We start from the raw sequence: 21,557 nt of genomic DNA, 5'->3' as shown, positions 1-21,557 counted from the left end.
CCGCTTTGCGGGTGTCATGATCATCGCTGACCGCGGCTGATCGTTCAGCCACGCTTTGTCAATGTATCCTAACCGCTCAGCTACCACAATGAGCTCAGCGTGTGTACCGCTGGCAGCGGTACGACGACACGGTTCTCATGTCAACGTTACGTAGCGACGCCGCTGCCCGCTTCGCTTTGTTTCGGCCATTCTTCCTATTGCCCCATACATGCCGCCCGCTTGTCGCTCTGCCGCTCGCCGTTCGTTTCAAACATCATTTCAAAGTATCTGTTGCAACTACAGATATGTAAATAAAGATTAAAAAGTTTGATATTGTTCATTTATTATTTGACTAAGTCTCGCTCGCGGTTTCGCTCGCGCAAAATGCCTTTCCGGTTACGCAAGTCCGTAAAAGTCAGTGAAATTTAGTAGGTCATCTGGACCATGTCAGCGCCATATAATCTATGTGTCCAATTTCATTGAAATCAGTTTCTAGCTGTTTTTAGATTTACAACTAACAAACATCCAAATTATTCATTGGTTACAAAATATTACAGCTTCTTTAATTTTATGATTGATCATAGACTGTAATACGTGGATGACTTCACACGCACAGATGCATAAAACTATTTTATTAACTAAAGAAATTTACATAAACGTCTTTTAATACCCGCATATGAGCCAAATGTAGTATCACCAATGTTCCAGATAACTTAAATGTAACAACATAAATAGCGGTGCTATCGTTTCTCATGACATTCAGCCTCGGTATTTCATAATGTACTTTGCTTTTTAAACACATTCTTTTTACTCTGTCTGCACTTTGCTGATAGTTTGGCGCCGTTTAGCTTTAGCAATGGATACAGATACTTATCGAAAGAAGTGAACTCTATGGTGGCAAACTTCGATAAATCAACGATTGAAACGAAATGGCTTCAACAACCATTGGATCATTTTAATAAAACTGATGACAGAATGTGGAATATGAGGTATTTGAGAGACTTGATAAATGGCGCCTGACGGTCCTATATACTTATTTATAAATGGCGAAGATGAAGCCACTCAAGCATTTTTACAAACTGGAATAATGTATGAACTGGCGAAAGAAACTAAGGGCGCGATGTATCTATCAGAACATCGATATTACGGTAAGAGCATACCGTTTGACGATTTGAGTACAGAGAACCTAAAATACTTAAGTTCGAAGCAAGCACTAGCTGATGTAGCAAAGCTGATAGAGGAAATAAAACTGTTACCTCAGTTTAAATCGTCAAAAGTTGTCGTAGTGGGAGGATCATACGCAGGCAATTTAGCGACTTGGATGGAATTGCTCTATCCTCAATTAATAGATGCCGCCATTGCTAGTAGTGCTCCAGTTGTTGCAAAGAAAGATTTCTACGAATACTTAGAGAACGTTAGCGAGGATTTTGAACAACATGGTACTCCAAATTGTCTCGATAAAATTGCGGAAATATTCAAAAGGTATGATGAGTTGTTAAATCACCGGATGGTATTGCAAAATTAAAGGCAGAAGAACACATTTGCGATAAGACCGATATGAACAAAAATGAAAATAAGCAAATATTCTTCCTAGATAAAAGTTCTGAATTTATGTACACGGCGCAATATGGGAATCCAAAATCGATTAAAAGCCACTGTGAAGATTTAATTAGCACATCAGCAATAAATTCATCTAAAGATGAAGTGTTGTGGAATGCAAAAAACGATTGTTTTGATTACGATTTTGACGAAATGATAAAGAGCATGAAAGAAATTGACTGGCTAATGTCCTGGACGTACCAAACTTGTACAGAATTTAGCTATTTTCCGACCAGTTCTTCAGACAAGCAACCATTTACGAAAAATATTCGAATGGACTTATTTTACAAAATGTGTAGCAGCCTTTACGGTCCTACGTTTAATGAACAAAGGATTGAGGAAGGAGTCAAAAATACTAACGAATTATTTGGAGGTCTAAAGCCAAATGTTTCTAATGTAGTGTTTGTGAATGGTGAACTAGACCCTTACCATAAACTTGGAGTTTTAGAAGACGTTTCTTATGATGCTCCGGCAAAGTGATACCTCGAGCATCGCATTGCAGAGATTTATTTTCTAACAGGCCTGGCGATCACCAAGAATTGAAAGAAGCAAGAAATTATATAAAATACTTAGTTAAGAAATGGATTGGAGCTGGTGATTATATTATAAAGCGGGAATAAATTTACTGTGGACATATTATATTCATCACTTTGAATTAGGAAGATGTTGACGAATAATTATAATATTAAATGTTATTATAATAATGATTAAATTTGCTTCTGATTTATAGTTTCTAGTTATTTTAATTTTATTCATTCTAAGGTTTTACACAGCAAACGTATTTCATAAATAAAACGAAAGGCATATTGAAAAATATTATGTATATTTACTCATACATGTTCTTCCTTATAATAGGTTACTTGTTAACCAACACCCTATATTACACAATAATGTCGGATGTTGATGTTTAAAATTCGTTATAAAAATATGATTACATATCTTACTCGATATAATTTTACATATTAAATATAATAATTGTTTCTTGCTAAGTGGAAAATGCTTTAAATTTGTCAAAGTCTATTCATTTCTCATTGTGCCCCAAATTGAAGTCACAATCATAATTTAATGTTCAAAAATATTATGCTTTCTAACAATTTATCAATTCCTTTCTATGTTTCGTTATATCCAGCTATAAACGTTTCAGTATCTATATAATTATCTATAATAATGCATAAGATACAAAATGGTAACCTGTGTAGCACCTCCTATATAATACAATTATGAAGAGCTACATTTCAGTATAATATAAAAAGCATAAAAATATATTCCGCTAAAAAGAACTATTCTTACAACCAGCATAGTTCTTTTAAGGAATGTATTATTTAATTCTAAAACTTAAATAACGAATACATATATTACAACTAAAGTGTACACAATTATCATTGAAATATACATGAAAAAACCTAACGAATTAAATTGTGACAACAAATTACATTAAACATTGTCAACTTAATTAACTTAACTTAATCAATAAAATATTAAATGAGTATTGGAGAGAAAATGTTTAATAGAATATAAAATGTTAAAATATCTACCGAAAACAAGAAAAATTTATTTACAATAGAATATTACTTCATAAGGTTACAATAAATTTACTTAAACTACGATTAATTCATATCGAATATATACCACAATGATAATATACAGACTTACAACAGTAATACTAACATGAGACATCAAGAACATTCAGATATTGAGTGGCCAAGGTGGTCTTCCGCCTATTTTCAAAAGTAAATAATCAATATGAGATTAAAAATATGTCTCTATTAATATCCCAACCCTGTATTGACTAGGATTGATATAAGCATAAAAAATAAAAAAAGATATCAAAACGCACAGAATATCCTGAACACGCAAATATCGTTTAAATTAATTGGCAGTGATAGTTAACTTAAGGTATTCAAGCTTATCTACGTCTACAATATCACTTAAATATGCCTTATCTACTTATTCATAGAAGATACAAACTCTGCTTTTATGTTTGCTGTTTTAAAAATTGACCGCTGACATATCAATCCACTCATCTTACATTCTATTATCTCCTTAACTCAACCAGCTTCGGTATCGCTATTTCGATTGTTTTTAAATCTTCAATACCTTCAAGGTTTTCATTTTTAAATTCGCGATAACTTAAAACATTACGAATATTTACACCAATTCTAATTTCAATACCGTCACATCGATATGATTTCCTACAAATATTCGCTTCAAAAAAGACATCAGTCTTTGGTCAATTATCATTTACATATTTTTTACAACAGCTACTGTTTCATTAATATTTCCTAACATCGATGTGACAATATTCTTAAATCGAGTCTAATATCGGGTAGTATTGCCGTGTTTGTGGTGTTGCACTTTAATCCCACTCTCCGATGAACATGTGGCGTGCGTGTGGGGCTGGTGGTGGTGGGAAGCCACGTCCAGGCATGGGCAGGCGGCCGTATAACGCGTATGGGTCATAGTGTTCTCCGTCTGAAACATTAGCCTCATTAAATGATTGCAAATATATTAATTTTCTCTCACCAACCGATACCTTGGGGATTCAATATTGGTTCTTGGGGAAAGCGGTTAAATTATTTTCGTTACGCCAGTGTACTTTTCGAAACGCACTTTGCAAACAGGGAAGTATTTTTTATTGTAGGGTAATATCAAATGGATCCATAATTCATATACTTGTGTATTTTTAGTGCGTTAGTAATTTAATAATAATTGTTAACTGTAACCGCCCGCATATAGTTGCCTAAGGATTCTATTTGTATTGTTGTACATATACACATAAAGTTTCTATAGGAATACCAAATAATGGTGCAGATAATAAGGAACGTTTCATATCCCACGTCAACTCATAATTCTTTTAAAAAATAATAACTTTAATAAAAGATTTCTCAAATAGAAATTCAAACTGCATAAAATATTTTCATAAAAACAAAAATATTGGAAAACACATAACTAAATCGCCTATTCTAAAGATGATTGCAAAGCTTGCAATGCAACACAAATAGAAACAGATAGATATGGTCATGATCAAGAAACTGACGATGAACATGTGAGTTGTAAGCACAGAAGTGAAAGGAAAAGAAGCTAAAGGCGATGTGCTACCAAGCGAAGCTGTCTAAAATAACAGAAAGTTTTAAATACCAAGGTTGGAGCGAAGAGTCCGCTGCGAGGCGGTGGAATTAAAGTGCGGGGTTAGTCTGTATATGTACTTTAGCGGGGCTGCTGGATGACGAGCGGGCGCAGCCTGGGCTCCCTGTTCGGATAGAATTGGTACATGAGCTTCTTTCTAGGGGTCTGTCGTACGCACCGATTCCGCTCTCGTAAGAGCGCGCGTGCCACAACGCCGCCGGCGGCATCGGGGCGTGGGCAAACGCTGGCATGTGTGGCGGGAATGGGCCGGGGTGCGGGTGGGCCACGCTGTAACGCTTGCTGGGCACCGGCGCCTCTTTCAGAGTGAGGCGCTCGGGCATCGGCGGCAAAACTTTTTGCCCGTTCGCCTTCACGAAGTTCGGAACGCGTGCGCGTAGGCCGCAGTAGTAGGGGTCATCTGAAATAAAGAAGAAAACAATTAGTAAACTAATTTCGAAATATTTCAAAATTCTATTCTTGTCTTGATGGAAATCTTTGCTATGAATAAACATCGATATCACAGTCAGGTAATTGCTTTAAAATAACATGTAATTTCCTTTAGGAACATTTACTTAAACTCCGCAATGTAAACGGCACGCGACAAGGCACCGTACAAGTATACTAACGCTTAGAGCGAATAACACCGCCATACAACAAACAGCTTGAACTAAAAACATCGTTAGTGGTCACTTGTCTGCCCTCCACAGAGCCGGATCTACAAGGATTAGTACATATTGTCCCGTTGCCCTTAATAATATTATTCTTAACAAAAATAGACAGGATGAATTTATTTCTTACATCTAACCGTTTCGTTGTTGGTTATTGCTATAGGCGAACATGTAAGATTTTGTGACATTTGTATCACACTAGTTCTAGATCCGACAGTGCTTGTCCATGTTCCAATATGACATAGACTAGACTAGGCATCGTGTCCTGCGTCCTACGCCCTCTTGTTCCAAATACCGCTAGTCGAAATATCAAGGATATACAAATGCCAAGACGGTTGTTGCAACATGTCGGGCATTGTTTGGAGCTAGGCTAGCATCTGGCGCCTAACAGAACGTGAGAGATCGATCATTAATATACCTTCGAAGTGGCAATTTACCTACTATGGTTTGTGATACGTCTAAAATATATTGAAATAATGTTGGTTCATTAAATATATACAAGGAAATAGATTGCTAATATTTTCAAGTGACCATAAAATTTTGTGGCATTCTGCTGTATTTGTAAAAGTCAAAATATTATTAATTTCTTCATGCTTGAGACGATTTTAATGATCTCAAACACCCATAACTTCTTTGTACTCGATCAAACGGAAGGAATTCAAATTAATATCACTAGACACTTACGAGTGATGGCGCTTGAAATTTTCAAATGAGAATTAGAAACGTCACATTCGATCGAACAAGGCCCCTAAGCCATCTCAAACCTGAATATTATATTACCTTTGCATAATTTGAATAAGATACTAGCTTGTATTTGTTCAAAGTACCAATCAAGTGGAAAAAATCATGACCTCGAGAATATACTATGAGACAAAATGCGAAGAAGTTAATAAGACCCAAATAAGTTATTTTAAAATTATTTATTTCTTATTTATGGCATACTTTAAAATTTCTAAAAAAAATCTTCGCAAATTAAAAATGAATAAAATTCACGTTAAAAATAATTCCCTCAAATTTTTTAATCCAAAATCGGATTCTTATTCAGTGTCTAGAATCGAGATAGACGATAGAAAGATAGATAGATACTTTGGCTTGCATAAAATGCCTTGCAAACTTGTCTCGTATTTCAAAAAGTCGAGAATGTGAGAGAATATTAAATATTTCGAAATAAAATATGCTCTTATCGTGGCACTTTGTGTTTTGAGCAAGTGTCGTGTGTAATCTGTGATGTATGGCTGAGTTTGCGATGTGTTCGTTTGTTTGCCTTCACGGTGTTGTAAATTTTAGCATGCCCGTGATTTTTGTAAATCCGTTCTCGTGCCGCGATTTTGAATTTATTGTGGAGTTAAATCATGGTGTTATAATTTTTTTCTTAAAATCCAATATTGTTGAATTTTGAATTTAAATTAAGAAACGTGATTCATTTCTTTGGGTATTAATGACCTTTACAGTGCAAGAGAAGTGGAATGGCTAAAGAAATATCATAATGCGATACAAAACTTATTTATTAACTTTAACACCTCAAGCAGAAGCTATATCCTCTATTACGCTTGTAAGGAAGTTATTCACCACTCCCTATTTTATTACATAAGTATTTCCAGCATAGTAAATCTTATGGCGCGTGGACAACATAATATAAATGATGTTCTGTCATTCGTTTGATATAATGTTCACACTTGCAAAATCGCCCCGTATAAATTGCCAGTTGGAGCTATAAATCCGTTGCTGTGTCGACGCATTCGGCCATGGACAAGGCGAAACATAGTTGTTAGAGAAAAATAGTTTTACGCGAAATATCAAAAATATTTCTTTATTTTATATTTAGGACGTGATTTAATATGGTTGAATCTTAAATATTATTCCTTGTTAAAAAGCCTTATCTTTAAGGGTAAATATACTTTTACTAAAGATGTATTTAACAAAAGATACGGCACAAGGGTTTGTGCTAGTGACATTAATAAAAAACAATTATAAACAAATCGTACAAGTCCTTAAACGCTTAACCAAATCCACTACAGCAGCATTGAAATCCCAAATAATTTATAAATTGTATATCGTTCAGTTTATTACAACCAAACCTAAAGACCTTGTAAGAGCAAATAAATAACACCAATATGGAAAAATATCTTAATGTGACCAATGAACAACAAAAGCAATACACATGCAGATGCATTTCAGGTGTTATTTGTCCATTACCGAGAAGTTATGAGCTTCGGTTTATCCAAACATGGAAAGTATTCCGAGGACCTATTCTTGGGGCAGGCGCCTGGTGCCGCGCGGCCTTTTAAATACTATTATGGCCTATTGAGCAAGACAGAACACATGATACCAATCCTGATGAGGTGAATTTATTTGCATCCAGTAATTAATGCACTTTTTCCAGAGTCAAGCCGAGTGGGACGATTAAAAAGGTCCCCATTGGACTTCATTAATTCGTTAAGAAAGTGAATGTGTTTTTACCTTTTCAGTATTTACATTTAGTTCGTTAGCTACAAATCTGGTTGCTCTCTATATCGAGGTATAGTATACCAAATTATTAGATATATTTCACATTATCTCATAAAGTATTAACTGTTTATAAAAAATATATTCCTCAGACAGGAAAATTATCTTTTTAAATATAATAAAGTAACTTATAACGCATCTTATTATGTAAATATTGAAGCCGATCGTCACGTATATTAAGGAAAGAAACCTCAATGTAATAATCAAACTCCGAGAACGTTATATTTAGCACAAAGCGGCTTCGTAACCTCCTTTTTGTTATGCATTGTTAAGTCGCGGTCATTAATGGAAGTCGATAATGTATGATCGGACGCACTCGACGTAATTAGCTCTGTGTAAAGAACTGTTCACTTACCGTATTTCTTCTCTTTGCCTTTATCGGATTTGCCACGCGGGAACTGCGCCGGCACGCGGCCGTTTGTTTCAATATCGTCGTAATCAGGCTGAAAGCAAAAAAAAAATATTAATTTTAGAATTTGGTATATTAGATTTTGAAGATGTGAATTAACGATATGCAATATTTGAATCATAAACCAATTAATTACTTCGAAAGTCATGCATCAAAAACGGAAAGATGTGATATTAAGATAATACTTCGGATATCATTTAGTATAAATTAACAATCATTAACCTACCTCATTATACTCTATCTACTGGCAGTAATAATAACAAATTCAAAGAAATACAAGCAGTGAGATCAACCATAAACAATATAAATTAAGTAATACAAAAAGATAAGACAGATGTAAGTCCCCTTGGAACACCCAAACCGACAGTACGTAATGCATCCATAGACAAGATTAAGGGTGTAGAAACATGTAAAAACATGCAATTCCCCAACCAAAAAAGAACTTATGCAGTAATATAAAAGCGTGGGTGTATTACAATCTTTACCTTGTGGAGGCTCAAAGACGGCATCAGAAAAACAACAAATACCGATATAAACTACATAGAAAAGGGTCCTTATCAAGTTAAAGAAATTATGAAAGCCACACGAAGAGCGGAATTATTTCCAGATTTAAGTGGGTTAATAACAAGTTTTAGTATCGCAATATTATTTTAGAGGTGTGTTTATAGATTTTACCTTACATGGAAATTTTATGTGGTTTTTATTGAACCAATTTCTTTCAATATCAATATTGACAAGGTGGTGGGTCTCTCATGAGCGGGAATCTTTATGGAGCATAATATTTTAACTCTTAAATATCAGTATACAAGCACAATTGTTTTTAAGCTTGACGAACACTGTTACCCTTTACCAATAAATTACTGAATAATAGAAAACATAAAATCCAATTGTTAGTATTGTTGTTATCTGCATTGACGTTCACTATTAGACGAGAGACCTGCTTACTCCATCATTGAAATACCAAACTAAAATTCATTGTCAGTAGGTCATAAAAACATTATAAACACAAGTAAAGCCGCAACCTACAATTCCTTTTGATGCAAATATTTTTGTACCTCAACACACAAACCAACTACATTCCACTGGTCTACTACATTTCGCATTGTTTGAAGGAACACGCGTAAATAAAGTCTCAATACGTAATCTGATCAATAGATTGCGTTCAATACGTTTTCATGTGACAGCATTACGCCGCCGTTGACAATAAGTATGCGAGAGACGTGGACAAAACTAGATATTTTATTCAGTTTGCCAGGTCGTAAGACTTAAAACTGAAGGCTAAAAGGCACACAAAAGACATTGTTCATTTAGTATAGTGTCACACGCTCTCACGAGTTTAGGTGAATCGAGAGCGAGTTTACAATTTTATCTTCGATTTTCAAGATCAGATCGGAGATATGGCTTCCTATCTTAGATAGGTGGTCCTTTGTACTTCTCGGTTGCTTCGGCCTTCAAGGTCTGACAAGTAGGTTTTTATCGAGTGCAACAAATTGAACTTTTGCGTCCGTCTATCGGCAATGATCAGCCAATTTTATTATGCAAAATTAAAATTTGTTCCAGTATGAATAGTTTCAAAATATTCAAAGTCTGATACGTATGAAATCAATAAATAAAACATATATCTCACATAAAATATGAATTATAAAACTTGAATTAGCACTGCTACACAATTTATATGTTTTAGAAAGCATAATACTCGCGAAAACAAAATTTTGAAAAGGCTCGCTGTGCCGCACCCAAATTACTCACCTTTACTAATATTTACGTAAACATCCTATTTTGAAGTGAGAGAAAGCAAAAATAAATTATAGTGAATAAATATTATGCCCATTAGGACTAAATAAGGTAAAAGAATGTCACGCGGTATTATAAATTTCTATAATTTATATGCAAAAGCTGATTAACTCATTATGTCGGAACTTGGAGGCCGTTTCCATCTATTATTTATTCTATACGGATGTAAAGGTCTATATGCGTTTAGTAGCTCATTCTCCTCTTTTTCCTCTTGGCATATTTAATCAAAACACATGGATTTAAATACACCAAAAATCCAGATTTATTTCAATAAATAATTCTAATAATAAAAAGCCACAGGTTCACCAATCAAAGTTGCTATAAAAACCCACTTTAGCTTTCCAGTTCGCATAAGTTGACCCTTATCGCTAATGCATTTGGACCTTTATTTGGGGTGGGGCGGCTATAATGACTCGCTTTTCACTGACACATGAGTCATGCCTCTTGATTTAGTTCACATCTTTATCTTCAATTTCGTTTGAGCATTTCGGTGATTAATGTCGTATCGACTGCTATAAATTTTATACCTGACTAATTTTATCAGATTTGCATCCAATAAATACTTTAAATTCGATCGAGTGATTAATGTTATTGTTGTTTTATGATTACGAATACTTGTGTTAATTGATGAATTAATTACCTTTTCTTCATTTTTATTATTTAGTATGCCAGTGAGTGCCATAATAACGTAAACAAATTCTTAATGCTGCTCATTAATAACGTTAGATTCTTCTGAAAAATGAATAGACTTGTGTCTTTGTCACCACAAATACCAGGGTTAAAAATTAAAACACTAAGAGCCTGCTTCACAACTTCTGAGTAAATACATAAGTCAGACTATAATCTATAAGCACATCCAAAGAAATGGTGATAAAATGAGTACTACCTACATAGAAAAACGACCCTTAAGATGCAGCAACGAACGTATACCTAAATACATTAGCATAAGAATATACGTGCTCATAGAAAATGAAGTCTAGATCCCCATCAGATGTGAGTGTGTTCAGTTGTACAAGTCCATCACAATTCATTCTATGATTCAATACGAACGAGTTGCTTGTTTTATTTTATTGTAATACATTATATAATGTGGTTACTATGGCCAGCGTAATTTCCAAAGTGGAAATTGCAAATTGTATTAGCACGTCAACTTTCGTTGTGGTGAAGTTATTTTTTACGATAATCTAAAGGTTATCTTATGGCGCTGTGATAGACGGGCCGACAGGATGTATACCTGCTTCTTTTGGTAATTTTTGTCCCCTATATTTTCTTAAAAAGTCTTTAATGTCTTTGCAATATAGGTATTTGTATATTCAAAGTTCATTTTTTTATAATTATAAAACGCTATGTTTCAATGACTGGCGCATTTTGGTTAGATTTTTAAAACAATTAAAATCACTTACTACTACTAACTTATTTTATTTCAGAAATGCTACATACCTTGGGAATATCAGCAGGTCCGTATCCATTCTCCCTCGGCGGTAGATTGGGGGGTTTCTCGCCTCTCCTTTGACCCATCTGCATCATTAGTTGCTCTCTAGTGGCGGCCACCACTCCATGGCCATTGACGTGTCCATTACCAAGCCCGTACCCCCCAGAGCTGCCGCTGGATCCCGACCCGTTCGCGTTGGAGCTCGCAATACTGTAGGGATCCTCGTCAGGAATTGGAATGCGTGGTCTGTTCTTGATGTCCATCGGTCTTTGAACTGTGGACAAATGAAAGTTTGTTTAGTTTTATTCAAAAATCTACACAAAATAATATTTAAAAAGCACTATGACCAAAATAGGATCTTGCATTAATAATGCTTTCACTACCATTGAGATTAAGTAAATCATTCAAATGCAAAATTAGTTAAAAAATCACTATGCACTTCTGGAACGGATTTTAGCAACTTCTGACTACAATTGCATTTGCATTATTTACATCTAGTTTCGTCTCTATGCTGTTGAAAATACTGTACATAATTCCTAGAATTAAAATTACCATGTTTCCAAAGGTTCATACCGACAGAGCTATTGGCGATACAAAATAAATGCTCCGAACATACAGACCGTAACATTTAGCGACGGTTGCGCAAAGGGTCGTGATGTTGGCTGGGATGGCAATCATTCGACTTCACGACTACACACTACCTACGGCTATGATAAGCGATTGAGCTTATTACATCAACATAGTAATCTTTGTTAATTCAGAATTTTTATCTGGTAGGATTGGGAAAACAGTTGTCTAAGACGAACAAAGCATTTGATTTATCATACTAATACGAGGTCGAAGGTATAGAATTTCTTAGGCATGTTTTTAGGATATGGTTTAACTTTTACGACAAACCGTCGGCCTTACGTCAAACCTCGTCATTATATTAGAAATACCAACAAAATATCCAGAACTAAAACCGCAAAAGTAAACGAAAATGAAGTTTAGCGCTTGAACATAAGTTTCTAATTTGTTTAATTTCATAACATCACGCTTTGTGACAGATAACGTGGAAGTAGATTGTATTTAAGAAACACGAAATTGTCTATGCACTACGGGACAAATTAACATTTCCGCGTCTATGTTCAACGTTAAAAATACTTCCGATGACGTCACTTGCTAGTATATTTGTCCGAACTGTACCGGAATATATTGATTTTAATTAGTTCTTTCACCTAGTACTTGCTTCGTCAAAGTTTTATCACTTTAATTAATTATTATGTAGATAATTTGATATTATTCTATGTAAATCTTGCAAAATATAAGATTAGATTAAAGTATATTATTGTTCGTTTCCAATATTGTCGCTCTTTAAATTACCAAGAATTGACACCAATAAGATAATAATATGACTCGATGGAAATGTAATTACATTTATAATCTCGTCATATCTTGATTAAAATACATAAAATTTTATTAAATTACAAAGATCAATAAAACTTCTATCCTAGATATTTCAAGAGTCAAAAAAAATACGAAATAAAAATGCTAAATCCATTTCGGCAATGTTATTATACGTTTGTATAAGCGGAACATTTTATTTTTTGTTTGATTACAGTGTTTTCGTCGATTACAAATGTGGTATTACGATAATGTGCGAGTGCGCACAGTTGATATATTTCAAACAATTCGAAAGGGTTTAAATGATGTATGATAACGGCAGCGAAGCAGGAAATATTTCGGGTTTTTATTAATTTTAAATTTAAGAGGCGATATTTTTTTTTTTTTGTTGTTGTTGCGAAGCCAACGTGTTTGCTGACATCTTAATCGAGCCGTGCTTTCTGCTAACAAAGACGGAGTATTTGAAAATAAACATTTCAATTATGCAATATATGTTGGTAAAGCGAAAAGTTATGATAATGTTTTCTTCTTTACAACATTCATTCTAGGTGCATCATCGTGACAAATAATAGCTTAGGTAAGTATCATAAATGTACAGAGAACAACGGGTTTTATGTGATACCAAGTACCCATAAACAATCGTAACAAAGGAATGGCACAAGCCTCGCCGATTATCGTCCAACATTCGAAACTAATAAAAAAGATTTAAAACCCTTATTTGAAAAATCATGATGACAAAAAATCTTTAGTAACAACAAGCGCTAAAAGTAATACCCGTGTGTGGAAATACCGTAGACGCCACAAGTACGGGATTAGAATCCAGATTAGTGAACACGGTGACCTGAATGCTAACATCGGTTGGTTTGAAATGCTAAGAAAACTTTTATCTACAAAAACATTTTATATATTCTTGGTACATGACACAAATAAAAACTAGATTATGAAAAAAAAATCTCTTAAATTTTTTTAAGGAGACAAATATGCTGTTTTAAGTTGGGTGTACGTTAAACCAGTTAAAATAAGTTGAATGCGACAGAATATAACCTTGATAAAGAATTAGCCAGTGGGCTCCCTGACTTGAACTACTCTTAATAAGCAAATTAACACTATATAATCTACATACATGCTTCATTTTTGCATTAAATCGTAACAGTAATAATTTTCCTCTAATTCAAGAATGTAATAAATGTATTGTTATTTTTATTTTATTTGGTCCATTACATACTTCATAAGAAACCAAAGGCTTAAGTAGGTACATAATATGCCAGTGATGCATTAAATTAGGTCAAATAAAAGACGTCAGAATATAATAGCAAAGATTTTTTTAATCTATTTCTTTTGTCCTAATTTAGGTATTTTGCACAACATTCGATTCAATTTAGTATTTCGATCACAAAATGCTTCCTATAGCCGTTGTCTCGCGCTGTTTTGCATAACACTGGTCACGATCTGCCCCCTACTAAGTCTTTACGTTTCAATTGCGCCAGTTTTAAAACCGTAATGGGATATAGGTAAATAGTGCTTTGAAATCGATGATCTAGTTATGGCACATCGGTCACGACCTATCGTTCGGCCTTGATTATGAAATCGAAAATTGGTGTAATGAGAATCGTGTGTAAAATGTACGATGAACCGCTTAGAGTTTTGCACAAACAAATATTAGACTTGAAGTAACATCAGAACTGAGTTAGATCTTATCGTTAAATACATTGGCAAACAATGTACGTAACAAGGACGTCGCATTCATTTAGAGGTAAATAAATTAATTGATTAAAATGGTTTCAGGAGCAATAATAGCTTTATACAAAAACAAACATTAAATGGAGCGGGTCGATGACACGAAATTAATAGTTGTAATATCTGCACCGGTCCCCACGCTAACGTGTCACGACTTCCATACTGAAAAACATTAGATACGTTACCTATTAGATTTATTTGAGTTCCTCGACCGATAAACAGTGGCTAGACCGCTAAACCATTGCAGAAAATCTAGGAGTGCATCTTATCCGCCGCGGAAAATCATGGGAATCTTGTAATGTGGTTTCTTTCCCATAGATCCGGCGTGATTTGCACAAAACCAATATTGCCTGTAGAACAGTTGCTAAGTTGGCGAAATGGATGTTGTTTGTTAGAAATTTGCAGCACTATTTGAGTGAAATGAAGTGCAATACGTCATAAGATCGAATGGAGATTGCATTGTTGTGCAACAATAAGCAGGCTACTGCGAAGTGATCTCGCGCATAGTTGATGCGGTTGCTTGGTATGGGAACTAAATCTGATTTGTAATTTTCTACAAAATTATATTTATTATGTATGTTCTCGCCTACAAATAGACGTAATGCATTTATTCATAAAGGTGATAACGCCAATGTTCCGTCTCATAGAAATATTTGTTGTCAGGGTCGAAAATAAATTTATTCCAGTTGCTGGTTGGGCTGTTCAGATGTTTGCTCGTTTCGTCAGTCGCGCAGTATATTTCCGGTAAATTCTTTGGAATTTTAACGATCATTACTGGTCGATCACCTTGCAATATATGATCGAAACAACTTCTGTATGCACTGACAACAATTAGTACGGGAAAAAATGGCATGATGATCCCCGTCTTAAGGTCATTTTGAATAAGTACTTACGGTGAGTACTCATTCTTTTTTTAAATGTTTTCTCTCTCTATATTATATATTTTTAGCCCTATTTACTTAATAAAACTTAATAAATTCAAGGTTATAACGTTGATTGAACAGTGCGTTCACGGTTTCGCGTGAGAATATTCTGAGTATTATAAAAATTAAATTTTTTATTTTTGTTTTGTTAATGACAAGTGTAGAGGTCGACTCATTGTTTCACGAGGAGGCTGCAGTTCTCGGAGGTCTAAGACAAGGTAAATATAATGCATCTCAGACTACCTACCGACTCCTGCGTTCGCATGTGCGTTGAGCATTCAAAGATAATTACTCGATGTTGATGACGCGTGACTGATGTTTGAGTCCTTGTAACTGATGATATAGAAAGAGTAAAAATAACAAACTTAATGTCATTGTTCTCACGGATATTCCACATAATGACGCTCTCGATGAAGGAGTGGACATCATCGATATTAAAGCTAAAAGCCCTGTCGTATTAACTCCCACGTTGCTGTATGATAAATATTGTATTATAACATTGTAATGGTGTATTTTTCTGGTTCGAGATAAAGAGCGGAGTGAGTTCTTCAGTGAGGAATGCATCTTTGTCTCTGGGGTCAGTGTTAGGCGATTTGTTCGCTATGACAAGTATTGTGCGTTGATCTTGCTCGATTGCTGTTGTAATTTTTCTACTATTTTGCTCGTCGTTTGCCTATTGTGTCTTCGTGAAACGTTTTGTTACTCATGTCAAGTTCAATGATACGAATCTAAGGACATTTTGAATTAGATTGACACAAGCTTGGAGTTATTATTTTGTTCGTTGATAAGTCTGACTAATGGACTGTTTCACATTTATTTAATTCCAACATTTTACCAATTTATTAACGCAAGGGAAAATAAGATCGAATTTATGGGAAGTAGTCTTGCCGAGCGAACTAAAATTACGAACAATAAATTTAATCCTTTAATAAGGGCGTCATATGAATACATAATAGGGTGTGCAAGCAACAATGTACATTAATTATCGTTGATTTAAAACACAATTTAAACGAACTATTAGTAAGAAAGTCTAATTGTGGGCGGGTTAATAATATACTTCTAAAGGCGAACTTAATTTTTTTTATAATGAGAACGAGAAACGAGAATAACTAATGGAAACATGCGGAACCAAATTATGTATTCCATATATTATAAATGGTACTTTGTCAGCGACTTCGTTTGATGGAAACTTTATGCATGATACTTTTGCTTGCGGCCTCCGCCATCGCCAAGATTTTTCGGGATAACTATATTCCCGGAATAAAAACAAACCTATAGCACTCCGGAGTAACGTAGCTTCTTATTAGTAAAATTGTAAAATCGGTTTAGTTGTTACTGAGATTAGCATGTTCAGACAAATAAACTCTTCACCTTTATAATATTATAGATTTCACTCAGTAAAATCCTTCAAAATGTTAGCCTAAATTTATTACATGAAATTTTAGCAAGATAGTAAAGGAACTTATATAGAAATTTCGCCTCTCCAGCCGATTTTCCTTGATACATAAATTCTTCTTCTTGTATTATTATTGTAGAAAAGAATAGGCTTACGAACATCGTACAAACGTCTTAGACTGCTATCTGTTTGCGGTCACCGACTAATGTAGATAGTTCTTGAAGTTTTAAATACAGGTTAATCAAATACCGTCTCGGAATTCAGTCGTCAATGCTAATCTTCTATATATATAAAACAAAGACGGGTTTGTTACAACACTTATAACTCAAGATCTGCTGAACCAATTTTCATGGTTATTGATTCGTTGGATTTGTCTCCGCCCTGAATAGCAGAATACATCTTAAAAACAATGAAAACTCGATATATGTAATAATACTTAATCATTTCAATAAATGCTCATTTTTGATTATTACATGTCAAACATTTGTTGTCCAATCCTGTCAAATACTGTAACAACTATTCATGTGTGCGTTCAGAAATTTATTTTGTGTAAAATGTCTCAAAAGTTTAGGTACTGTTATATTTGTTTGTTTTAGACATTAATTTGTGTAAATTATTTATTAATTATTCAATTTTTAGAAAAAAACCATACGCATATTAGCTGTAAATGGTAAGAGAGAATGGAATAGGGTAGAGGAGAGAGGGACCATCTCGAATAGAAGTGTATAGATAAATCGAGAAAAATCCAAAATAGCTCGGAATAATACCTAAGATTTATTCTACAGGTTAACAAAAAGTGTAAATGTCTTTTATAGGTTGTCTATGATTTTTCTTGATAAGCTATTGTCTATGTCTCGAAAGTTCAGGCACTGTTATTATATTTGGTGATTTTATGTGGTTTTGTGCGAGTGCATATTCAGTATTACTATTAATAACAATGCCGCGTCCTAGAAGATCTAATCTTTCCCAGCGGAGCCGTAATGCAATTAGGCAACGGAATATCGCGAGTCAATTATCTGATGAAGAACGAGAAATTGCACGAGAAGAGCGCCGCGTTAGTATGGAGCAAAGAAGGGCCTTAATTCGTGCTTCTCAAACACAAGAGCAAAGAGAGGCAGCCCGTGAAACGGCTAGGTTAGAAACGAGAAATCGTCGAGCTTATCGTTCAGATGAACAGAGGAATAATCTTCCAAGTGCAAGAAGAAATGGTTCAAGTATTGATTTGAATCGAGCAGCGTTTCTATATGATTGCACCATCGACTACAGCTTGCATCGTTTAGTTTGCATTGGTCCAATGGACGTTGTTTGCCAGCATTGTGGCGCATTGAAGTTTGCTGGTGAAACGCCTGGTTTGTGCTGTCTTAGTGGTAAAGTGAAATTGCCATTATTGGTCCCGCCACCAGAGCCATTATGTTCCTGCTTTATGGCGAAACACTAGCACGGATATAATCCGACATTAAGGTAATTTACGTTAAAACTTTTATTTTCTATGATTGTAAAAAAAATCTGAAATGTAGTTTGTTAAATTTCTGTATTTGTCTCTAAAATAAAAATGGCATGTTATTATTTGAAAATAAAAGTGTTTGTAAATGTAACTATAACTATGGCTTTGACTTCACAGATTCAAGGCCAGATTTGCCATCGCATTGGATCATTGCAACCTATTGAAGATGCACAGCATAAATTTTGCAAATATACTTCATGGGCAATATGGAAGAACAACTTGACCGGCGTCAAGGGATCAACACAGCTACGAAAACAGCAATTCTCCAAGATCTGCAGCAAATGCTTCATGAACATCATGCATTGGTCAGGCTGTTCAAGACTGCTTTAGAGCGTATTTTCAATAATTTTTTTCTGACATGTGTTTGAAGTACTTAATTATTATAATTTTTTTAATTTTATTCTCATTCTGTATGTATTCATCATCGTTCTTCATTCATCATAATAAAATACTTTTATATTTCTATTATTTTGTATCATTGTATTACGTTCATCAAAGCCTAAATTAGTTCAGCTAAAAGGTAACACGACACTAATTGACTGTTAGGCGGTACGAAGTTCGCCGGGTCAGCTAGTAACATAATAAGCAATTTCCTGCTTCGTTAAACAAATGAGTTGTTAGTTTTAACATGTATGAGCTTTGTGATTGGGGGCTTTATTATAATCTAAACTTGCATTCACATATATTTAGGTAATAAAAATAAATAAGTAAATAAACAGTCACATTGCACACGCCATTTGTAGTCCTATATCATGGACAATAGGAATTATATTTCCGTGCCGGTATCGAACTAGTTGTTACTCGTTTCATAGACGAATCTCTGTTGGGCTATGAAAGCTTACAAGTGTTTAACTTACGCATTTACTTACTATTATGGAATTAGTATTCAACGATTATTTTTTGAAAGCAACGTTGGAAGTTATATTCCAAAATACAGTGGAAATAGGTAATAACAACGTTGAAGGCACCCAATCTGGACGCTAAATTAGATAGTCATAATAATTTATTTTATTAATCATGTATTGACTAGGACCTCGTCAGTTAGCCGTTATATCCGATGCGTTATTATAAACAATTTCCATTGCAATACTATTAAATATAGTTGAGTATAAATTTGAATCATGGCTGATGTAAAATGCGTAAGCGCACACATTTAACCTCCGAAGCGTAGACAGATTTGTAACTATTACACCCCACTTTTTTAACATAAGATAAAGACAAAACTGTATTAATTAATCTTATCGTATTTGAGTAATATTTATGACTTAATGCGATTATATTTACGTAAATACATTTAATAATAATATTATCTTAATCATTTTGGCTATTGCTAATTTAACCATTTTTTTTTTTAATTTTGAGGACATTGTCGCCATCTATCGAAAATTAAAATAAAATACTCACTAAAAATAAATAACCCATAAGTCATTACTTCTGTAAATTAATTATCTAAACATCGGACTTTGTAATACCGATGACAACATCAAGCCTTCCCATATTATGAAATCTTCAAAGACGTACATTTTTGGTCACCCTAGTGTGTATAATCTTTCGTATTTATAAGATAAGTGTTATGATTATAAATTAGTATATCATTCAATTGTTTAATTAGTTCATTACTTGGCAAAATGCGTAATGTCTTAGTCCTATTGGCTGCAAGCTTAGCAGCTGTTGCAGGTAATTAACTGTAATTTAATATAAATAATTTCAAGTCATTCAATCTTCGTTTTTCCAAAATTGTAACATATTTAATTTTGTATAAGGTGCTTTGCTATTTCAACAATCACAATTGTAAGTTGCCTAGAATATGAAGTCTTCATTTTGTTTCATGCAGACGTTCGGATCCAGAAGAGCTTTGAACCATCTTTTTACTATCGTGAGAACTAGATTTTATAATTTAAATGCATTGCTTGTTTTAGCTGCGCCGAGAAACCCGCAAAGAATAGTCGGCGGTTCAGTAACTACCATCGAGCAGTATCCAGAGATTGTCGCTTTTATTCTCCCAGTTTGGTATCCTGTATAGCCAAGCATGCGGCGGCACTATTCTCAACAACAGATCCATTCTGACTGCAGCTCACTGTCCAGCGTAAGTAAAAATCCAATTCGAAAATAAATTATATTATTAAGAAAATCTTTGAGAAACTTCAGAGTAGATATTATATTATACTAGATATTTCAGAAATAAATATAAATCAGCGTTATGGTTTTGCACCACATCACCACATTATGCTGAGTAGTCACCGCCGCGATCAGACATTTTTTATTATTATCTATTATCTATGTACATTATGTTTGTTGATGGTGCGAATATGACTAATAAATCGTTCTTATTTCTTTCTTTCTTTTAAATTTTGTACCGATTAAGAGACTCATTATCTTCCACGTGTTAATCCTAACACCATCGTTCTTCGTTCAGTACATTTGATATAATTTCGCAATAACAATTACTGTTTATTTATTAAATCCGCAATGATTTTTCATCCCACGTATGCTTTGACTGGAAATCTAGTTCCTGACGTCGACTCATATTGTTTCAGAGGCGACCGAGTTTCACGTTGGCGTGCGCGCATTGGCTCCACTCGATCCAACAGCGGTGGCATAGTTTACAATTTCAATTCCTTCATCATACACCCTAATTACAATAGAAGAACTTTAGACAATGACATTGGTATTATGCGGACTTCTTCCCCAATTGTTTATAACGCTGGTGCTCGGCCTGGTTCCATCGCAGGCCCTAACTATGCGCTTGCTGACAACCAAATAGTTTGGGCAGCTGGTTGGGGCGCTACTTCTGTGAGTGACTTTTTCCTAATTATTGTACCTCCATAAAATAATTCTATCTAATTCCTGGTATTCAAAATAAGGAAAGTAAATTTGAAATGCTATTAATTAACATGTTTATATGCATAAATTCGTAGAAATCATTTTGCATAAATTATACTCTTAAAGGTTATACTTGTTTAGGCAATGACAATCAAATGAAAATTGCGACTGATTTAAATAAACTACAAGCAAATTCATCATATTTTTTATTCTTTTTGTTGAATTTGACCATTTTATATTTATCAGGCATTTTAATTATGTTATCCAATTTCAGTATGG

At 34.2% G+C, this 21,557-nt stretch overlaps 2 protein-coding genes and 1 long non-coding RNA gene across 4 annotated transcripts; 2 read left to right on the top strand and 1 right to left on the bottom strand.

The window, feature by feature from the left end:
* The first annotated feature begins 1,066 nt into the window (after positions 1–1,066).
* On the top strand, positions 1,067–2,058 carry LOC119192328 (thymus-specific serine protease-like). The gene is made up of 2 exons (XM_037446145.1): positions 1,067–1,461; positions 1,878–2,058. The coding sequence occupies exons 1-2, from the start codon at positions 1,067–1,069 to the stop codon at positions 2,056–2,058; spliced, it is 576 nt and encodes a 191-aa protein (XP_037302042.1).
* Positions 2,059–3,690: 1,632 nt separating this feature from the next.
* On the bottom strand, positions 3,691–11,790 carry LOC119192327 (the record flags this gene model as incomplete). Its single annotated transcript, XM_037446144.1, has 4 exons — positions 3,691–4,050; positions 4,883–5,122; positions 8,233–8,320; positions 11,521–11,790. Coding segments are annotated over 4 exons (714 nt in total), but the record flags the coding sequence as incomplete, so codon positions are not given.
* Positions 11,791–20,044: 8,254 nt separating this feature from the next.
* On the top strand, positions 20,045–21,110 carry LOC119192329. Of its 2 annotated transcripts, none has more exons than XR_005113619.1 (3): positions 20,045–20,132; positions 20,375–20,541; positions 20,993–21,110. It is a non-coding gene; the product is annotated as an uncharacterized LOC119192329 (long non-coding RNA). The 2 variants fall into 2 exon arrangements; XR_005113620.1 differs by lacking the exon at positions 20,045–20,132 and adding an exon at positions 20,232–20,246.
* Positions 21,111–21,557: the final 447 nt, after the last annotated feature.

This window comes from Manduca sexta, unplaced genomic scaffold (assembly GCF_014839805.1).
Source record: "Manduca sexta isolate Smith_Timp_Sample1 unplaced genomic scaffold, JHU_Msex_v1.0 HiC_scaffold_2624, whole genome shotgun sequence".
Classification (NCBI taxonomy): domain Eukaryota; kingdom Metazoa; phylum Arthropoda; class Insecta; order Lepidoptera; family Sphingidae; genus Manduca; species Manduca sexta.
This window is presented reverse-complemented; position numbering and strand designations above follow the sequence as displayed.